The following is an 8,631-nucleotide window of genomic DNA, read 5'->3' as shown; positions in this document are numbered from 1 at the left end:
TAATTTTATACACTCAGGATATATATAAGAAGGGATAAATCGGGAAGCCAATTCCGTGAAACAGGTAAGCCGCTGATTGTATCTCAAATGGGCAGAGTTCGGGAAGCGAAGTGACCTCTGTTTATCCTTAATCCCCAGTGCCTGAAGACTAATGTAATTGAACAGTGCAAGTTAAATGATGACCTATGACTCCGAAATGTGGTCACTCAGGGCTTCATAAATGAAGTCACAAAGCTGACAATGGAGTAGGCATTGCTTGGAGTATCAGAAATAAGACATTCGTGTAATAACCAGTAGTGTCAACAAAGCTGAAGAGTAGCAAAATTATAGTGGCAATGGGCACGGCCCGTAGCACGGACTAGGTACGGATGAACGTTGATTCCGTGGAAGTAGGGCGGCACTGGAAGCGCAGTGTTGGTAGACTCCCCATTAGGTGGAGAGACGACATCAAGCGAGTTGTTGGAAGTCGCTGGTCACATGCGGCATGAGCCATTGCAGTGTTGAACTCCTTCAAAAAGTTCCTGAAGTACTATGCGTTATAATGATGATTATGTCAAAGTGCATGGCCGATGATGGACAGCGTAATTAAGCAATTTCGAACTTCGAGCTTGTTTACTATGAAGCTTGGTTTTCAAGCAGGTTTATTTATTTAGGAAAACCAACCGCTAATACATTTTTTCTTGTCCAAGTTTTTACGTTGCGAGCTAAGTGAATGTTCAGCTTATTACAGGTTTTCACAACGTTTACAAATAATTTCAAAATTAATTACATTTTATATATAACTTCATTACAAAATAAATGTCTAAAAATATTTTACTAATTAATAAGGTTATAATGTTAAAAATATAAATAGAATTAAAATTAAAATTCATATTAAATTAAAACTTAAATTAAAAAAAAAAAATTTACATGAATGTCCAAGTTTAAGCTTATTAATTTTTGAATATTTGATAACATAAGAAGTCAAGTATTTATTTTATTTTTATCTTGAAATGTCATTTGAAATGTGTTTCTGGTCTGGACTTAATAGCTCAACTGTTATATAACTCCTCATAATTACTATTGTCACAAAAAGAAAAAAATGGTACCCGATTACCTTAAAAACTAATTTAAGCTTCACTTTTTGTGGTGCCAACATACTATCCTTGAAGAGTCAACTAAATGTCTTACCTGGACACAAGACCGGTTTTACATCAGATTCCTTTTTACTTTATATGCTAGAACCAATGAATTTATTGAACCAGTTGCCTTTTTTTTAAATTGACGGACCAATGCTGGCCCACCTTGCCTGAGCAAAACTGCGTAGCGCATGAAAGGAATGCGTCCCACAAAATTTCGCCCCGGGTCCATCAACCTGAGGCTGTTCCTAGTATAGGGACTGCGTGTTATATTTTTTTAGTAAAACATTTACAAGCGCACCTTGGCAATTATAAAAACTTGTATGCCTGCACATAAAATAGCATGATACTCATTTATACAGCTCCTTGTTTTATTCATTTTCTGATAATATTATTATATTTAAATAAATAAGAAAAAAGAAGCAGTGATTGCCCAGTGGGTAGACTTCAAATTCACTTTTGGGGGGCCGAGTTCAAATCAGAGCACGCACCTCAAACTTTTCTAAGTTACATGCGTTCAAGCATTTAAAATAGCACGTGATTCCCCACGATGTTATTCTTCACCATTGAAGCAACTTGCATGCCTTATAGTTCTCCATAATGTTCTCAAAGGAGTGTGGAGTCCACCAATCCGCACTTGGCCAGGCCACGTGGTTTAACCTCTTCTCATTGTTGGAGAAGAGGATCATCATATCAACGAAACATCAATGGGTTGACTTGATGATGATGATGAAAAAGGAAAACATTGAATTAATTTTGTACGAGTCTACCGGTGATCCTAGAGCTGGCAGTTACTTTGGCCAAAGAATTAGTTTGGCCATTTGAAGTTGCAGTGCTGCCGGTATCTTTGTAACTAGCCTCGCTGCGCTGGTTTCGAAAACATTTAGATTTAGTACCTACATTATATTATATAGGTTATTATTATATATGAATATACTTAATATCACATATTCCATTTGACCTTAATACTATATGTGATATTTTTTTTTTTTTTTTTTTTAATCTATTTTTTTAAGGGACTTTTATAGGTTACCTATACGTCAGCCCCATCGTTACACACAATATGAATCCTAAATAAACATAAATCTTAAACTACAACAATTTGAGAGAATCACCAACGAATCTATAAAGTTTCATTGCCGAAGTGCTCAACGGTTCGCTAATAATAGAATTAAAAATGCCAATGTTCATAAAATTAATATTCAGTTCGTAAATTAGTGTTTCTCTCAAGCTGTGATTCCGAACACACGCCATTAGTAGGTGTAAAACATCATCTACCTCACCACATAAATCACAATTGGGAGAATCAACTTTCCTCATTAGGTATTTGAACTTGCCTAAAGGCATGTGCCCAGATCTAAGTCTAAATGCTAGAATTAAATTATTCCTACTAATATTACTATTCATAAACCAGGGTATATGAGGAGGCTCAGATTGAATGGTCCTGTACCATATACCTTTATCGAGCGATCTCTCATTAAAATATTCATTCCAATGTTCGAAACAAATACTCTTGTATTTGGGCAACATTTCGGTATAGTGAGGTTTAATCTTGAAATCTTTTCCGTTTGTGTGCGCCAAGTTTGCCAGTCTATCCGCCTCCTCATTACCTTTCAGACCGATATGGGATGGAATCCACTGAAACTTTAAAGAAATTCCTTTTTCTTGATAATCTTTGATTATTCTCAAAATAGAATATGCTACAGATACCCCATTACAACCCGTAGTGCATCTTATAATATGTTGAAGAGCACTCTTACTGTCTGTTAATATAACTACTTTTCTGACGGAAATACCTAAAATATATTTTAAGGCTTCTAAAATTGCTATTAATTCAGCTGTCAATATTGAGATATGCTCATTACTAACTTTAAATATTTTATGATTATTAAGATTTGGATCGTATATAGCGGCACCCACACCAGATTTACACTTTGATCCATCGGTATAAATCTTGTAAAAATCATAATAGTTGTTGAGAATTTCCAATATAATTTCATTTTTTAAATTATTTACCTCGTTCAATTTTTTTGATTTATTCATACACTTTAAGTTAGTCATAATGATATCATCATATTTAATGTGACTTATCCACGAACTTAAAGTAAACATTTCCAACACTTCCGAAGAATTAATAGTTTCTACTCTAGTCTCACTATATGTAATAGCAAGTAAAGGTTTTTTTTTATTGATCCAATATCTTGACCCCCCTGTATTACTTAGATTATTTATACTACTAACGGTGGCATTATTACTCCATGACTGTGCCTTAATACAATATTTATATGCGAGATATTTTCTTCTAATACACAATGGCAGAATATTTATTTCACTTTCCATAACATGTATTGGCGTGCTACGAATAAATCCTCCAATAATTCTAAGAGCTTGATTTTGAATTCTATCTATTTTTACGAGGTGGGTTTTAGCAGCATTGTCATATAAATAACAACCAAAATCAATCCTGCTTCTTATCAACGAAATATATAGTCTGCGCAAATGTTTAGGATGAATACCCCAGCCGGATCCAGCCAACATTTTAAGAATATTGAGATATTTGGTTGTTCTTTCTCTTATTTCATAAATGTGTTTCGTCCACCTTAAAGATTTGTCTAACCATACGCCTAAATATTTAATGGTATCCACAACTTGTACCGCTCGATCATCAATACTAATATTAATTTGTTCGGTTTTTCGCTTTCTAGTAAACAAACATATTTTAGTCTTGTTAGGAGATGGTTCCAATCCAATTAGTCTAAATTTTGTAACTACTACATTAATAGCACTTTGCATCATCAACATACAGTCCTGCAAATTAATTCCATTAACGTAAATAACAAAGTCGTCTGCATACTGCGTCATCATGACACCCGGGATACTTAAAGTAATTTTCCGCGTTACAATATTAAATATTAATGGTGAAATTGGGTCCCCTTGGGCTAAGCCTATATTTGTCCATCTTATCATATCTGAATCTCCCTGGCGATCAGCTACAATCTTTAAATGTCTTTCACTTAAATAGCACCACAAATATCTACATATTAGAGCACCAATACCAATCTGGTCAAGAGATTTAATAGCCTCGTCAACAACGACATTATTATACGCCCCATCTACATCTAGAAAGCATGCCAAAGTAGATACGGTTCTCGAAAATCCTTCCTGAATATACGAAGTCACGCGAGTTAGACAATCTAAACAAGACTGACCTCTTCTAAAACCGGAAGTATTTTGAGGTAACAATTGATTTTTCTCAACAAACCACTCAATGCGCTTAGTTAACATGGTATGAAATATTTTGCAAACGCACGAAATAAGCGAAATAGGTCTTAAATTTCCAGCTACAGAGCCATTTATACCTAGCTTTGGGATAAGAACAATTTTAATATCTCGCCATTGTTCTGGTATTTGACCCGAGACCAGAATGGAATTATATAGATTAAGTAACTCTCTTTTAGCATTTAATGGTAGATTGTAAATCATCGAATATGTGATTGCATCATCACCAGGTGCGGTGTCTTTTTTTTTTAAACAAACTAGTAATTCTTGTAACACAAAAGCTGATTCTAGAAAAGTATTACTAGATTTTAGATCAGGCATGGAGGTTAATGCATAGTCTGGTGTGAGCTTACATAAAATATCTTGCTTTTGTAAGTTAGATGCATAAAATTGACGTCTTTTGTACCCCTTTACCCAACGCATTTTGTCCCACATAACAGATGCTGACGTTTGTTCACAGATACTCTCACACATATTTTGCCAGTCAAGTGATTTATAGCGTGAAATTATATTCTTGCTTTCTTGAATCTTTTCTTCTAATTTATTTAAGTTATCCGGTGTTGGATTCCGACGAAATTTACCTAAGGCTAACCTACGCTTAGCTACAGACTCGGATATGGATGTACACCAATATGATTGTGGTTTAAATTTAGAACTTGGACTGGAACATATTTTAATCATCGGTATATGTTTATTAGCACTATCATTTATTTTGTTGGTAAATGAATTATACCTTTCTTGTACATTCTGAAAACTTAGAGAAGAAGAGAACAAATCTTTAAGTGTTTCGTGATAAGAACTCCAATCAGCTTTTTTAAAATTACGCTTATTAACTAACTGTAACTTTTCTGTGTAATTAATTGTGTATTTAATTATTAAATGATCACTACCTAAATTTTCTTTCGTAACTTCCCATTTAAAATTAATCCCTATGTCCGACGAGACAAATGTGACATCTGGTGAGGTTTCCTGCAAATAATTTTGATTTAATTTGATCCTTGTAGATTCACCATTATTTATTGAAATTAAACCAAATTCAAGACAAGCGTCTTGTAGCTGGTTTCCTCTAACATCAGACTTATTAGTCCAATTTGTGTGGTGACCATTGAAATCTCCAGCAACTATACTATTTTTACCAAAATTTGAGAAAATACCATCCCAATCAGTCTGAGTAGTACGAACAGATGTTGGACAATAAATAGAAACAATATTCTCTAAATTATTACAGTTGAGCACCTTAATATAAACTATTTCTATGCCTAAATTACTAACAGCAATATAACAGATTCGTGCTTTTACACTTTTATGGGCAATAATAGCGACACCTCCATAACCATCCATTCTGTCTTTCCTAAATATATTATAGCCGCTTACATTAAAATCTATCTCCTCACTAAGCCACGTTTCACTTAAAATTGCAATATGTATATTTTCTTGGTCCAGAAATGCTTTAAATAAAGCTAACTTTGGTTTTAAACTCTGACAGTTCCATTGAATTATATTTAACGTGTGCTTTTTACTTTGACTATCCATTATAGAATATATTAAATAGGTTTTTGAAAATATCACCGTCCTTAATTAGTTCAACTACTAACATTTTAATTTCCTCTAAAATAACTCTCAAAATTAATATAATTTTATTCTCTATACCTGTTTGCGAAAAGAACACTGCTTTGATTTTTAATAAGAGTCCTGCAAAGTCAAACTTGTTACGTTTTTCCTTCTTTTCCTTGTTACTACCTTGCCATTCTCCTCTTCCTATATTTTCGGTAATATACTCCATATCAACAGTACTTTCTACTTTATTGCCTTTTTTCTTCCTTTTTTTTACTTTTTGTGACCCAGTTGGTATAGTCTCAATGATTTCTTCTTCTTTTTCACTATTTGAAGATGTTTCCATGTGCTCATTATGAATCTCAGTCTCAGATACTAAAACATCTCTATATGTTCGATTGCCATTGCCCTTAATATGTTCGTTTTCACGGTGTTCAACTGTCACCCCGGTCATTTTACGCTGAAGTCTATCACTTACTTTTCTTTTATTGTGATACACAAACAAAGCCTTTCGATATTTACAATTCTCCTCGCACATAATCTTCCGAATTTCTTTCTCTTTATAAAACACAGGGCAGGTCTTGTCAAGGGCCATGTGACTTCCTTTACAATTAATGCAAGTATATAATTTTGTTTCACAATTAGGGTGTTGCTTTCCGCATTTTGGGCAAATAATTCTTTTAGTTGGGCAAAATTTCCTAGAGTGTCCATAATTCCAGCACCCAGAACACTGCGTGACAGGAAATGTGAATGTTTCCACCTTAAATCTGCACCCGTATATAAGTATATACGAGGGTAAGGTAGAACTTTTGAAACACACTCTAACTGATTCACTCTCAATCCATTCACGCTTTTCATTAAATCTCCTTAATCTTTTAATAGACAATATTTCGTACTCGCTTTCAAAAATTCCTATCATTTCACTTTCTTGAACTTCCATATCGATATTTCTCACTACACCGAATGACAATTGAATTTCTTGTGTTAACTGACATCTATAATCTGAATCTGCAAACTTTTTATTAGTAAGCAATTTTTCTGCATTTCTTGTATCACTAAACTCAACTAAAATCTTATAAGGACTTTTATATTTGACACTCAAGATATTTCCTATATTTTCTGCACGTAATAGTTTAGCTAACGCCATTTGTTTAGGTAAAATTTCCTTTGACGTAATAATAACCTCTATCTTTTCATTTTCTTGATTTTCTTTATAAATTTCGTCTTCATCCATGTTATCACTACTACTAGACTTACGAACAGCTATACGTTTCGGACGGTTCCGCTTTACGGTCGTAAATCCATCTTCATCAATACTTGCGCCACTGCTATCACGCAATCTCTTCTCCCGCTGTATATTCTCACACACTACACTTTCGTCAAATTCATTTACAATCAAAATATTAGACTCACACTCGATACTTTTGCTTATTTCGCTCATGTTTACATTTTTTTTTTTTTGTGGGTAGGCAAAAAACTTTTAACAATTATTGACAAAGCGTCCGCTCTAATGATGTGCTTGCGCACGAATGATGTGATATTTATGTGATGTTATATATATTTTATATTCATCATCCGCTTATAAACGTAGGTACCAGAATTAGGCAAAAAAAAAGATAGTGGCATTTAGAGCTGAGGGTCTCTATTCCAATAAGGGGATCATTTTATTGACATATGGAACTTGAACTTTTGGAACATGTTACGAGAACCTCTCTGGCTCTGTGGGAGGTCCCAGGTTCGATCCCTGGCGGGTAAAATTTGGGAATTTATATTTTTCAATTTTCTCTGGTCTGGTCTGGATATAGACTTTGGCTTTTTATACGATGGCGCGTAGAGACCGTTTAGTGGCTTAATATGACTGCCATACCTATTATAGGTTAGTCCTATCATCTTGACTTGAGCATTTCTTGCATGTCTCATTATGTACACAATCTTTTAATTGCCTTTAAGTATAAAGATCGTTTTGTATAATATTAAAAAAATAATAAAATGTCAATTGTAATTTATGAATCTAACACATCTATTTCAAAAAAGTAATGCTATAAGAAAATGTAGACTATTGATTACATAATAAGATAACTAATGAGTTAGAATGAATAGAGTGTAGGGGTATTGTAAGTATTTGGCCTTTTTTTCCCTTTATTGTTCAACACAAATATTAATAGAAATTCGTCCCAAACGCCACATGCTTTATGTGATGAGACGTAATGAATATTTTTTGAGAATTAAATCACAATTATACTAGCACGCAACACAGATTTTTTCGCACGTCTAAAAGTTGATTAGTAGAAAATGCTTTAGCATTAAGTCCGCCTTATGTATCATCCTACATAGTTGTTATAATGTAAAAAATATATCTAGAGAAGTACTCTTTCAAATTGAAGTCCGGGATTAAGAGATAACTGCCTCTTATTAACTTATGATTATTTAAACGTTAGAAAAACCTAGACAAACGGTTTTAATGTTCGTACCTTACTCCGGGTCAATCTTCGGAACGGTTAGACATAATTTAAAGATTCTTTCGCGGACAAACTTTGCAATGTGTTTTGTAAACTACTTTGCGATTAAATTAAAATTGATTACAATTTAAAATCATTTACTATTTATTATACCACTTTCCTATAAACGATGGGCTTACAACGATCGCTTAAAGGAGGATTATTTCGAAATATCAGTTTTT

At 33.6% G+C, this 8,631-nt stretch overlaps 1 protein-coding gene across 1 annotated transcript; it reads right to left on the bottom strand.

Annotated features, from left to right (window-relative positions):
* Nucleotides 1-5,319: 5,319 nt before the first annotated feature.
* Nucleotides 5,320-7,392, bottom strand: LOC120623979. The gene is made up of 2 exons (XM_039890275.1): nucleotides 6,048-7,392; nucleotides 5,320-5,366 (listed from the first exon to the last, which is right to left on the bottom strand). Exons 1-2 carry the CDS (start codon nucleotides 7,390-7,392, stop codon nucleotides 5,320-5,322), a joined length of 1,392 nt encoding a protein of 463 aa, XP_039746209.1.
* Between the last annotated feature and the right edge of the window lie 1,239 nt (nucleotides 7,393-8,631).

The sequence above is a fragment of the Pararge aegeria genome, chromosome 5, assembly GCF_905163445.1.
Source record: "Pararge aegeria chromosome 5, ilParAegt1.1, whole genome shotgun sequence".
Classification (NCBI taxonomy): Eukaryota; Metazoa; Arthropoda; class Insecta; order Lepidoptera; family Nymphalidae; genus Pararge; species Pararge aegeria.
Note: the sequence above shows the minus strand (reverse complement) of the source record. Positions and strands in the feature narration are given on the sequence as shown.

What these genes read in the sequence shown, in the direction of transcription:
- LOC120623979 (XM_039890275.1), bottom strand. Translation starts at nt 7,392, where the DNA reads ATGAGCGAAATAAGCAAAAGTATCGAGTGTGAGTCTAATATTTTGATT. An exon ending in AGTGTTCTTTTCGCAAACAG is followed by an intron (nt 5,367 to 6,047) that starts GTATAGAGAATA and finishes AATTATTTGCAG; the next exon opens with GAAACCTCACCAGATGTCAC.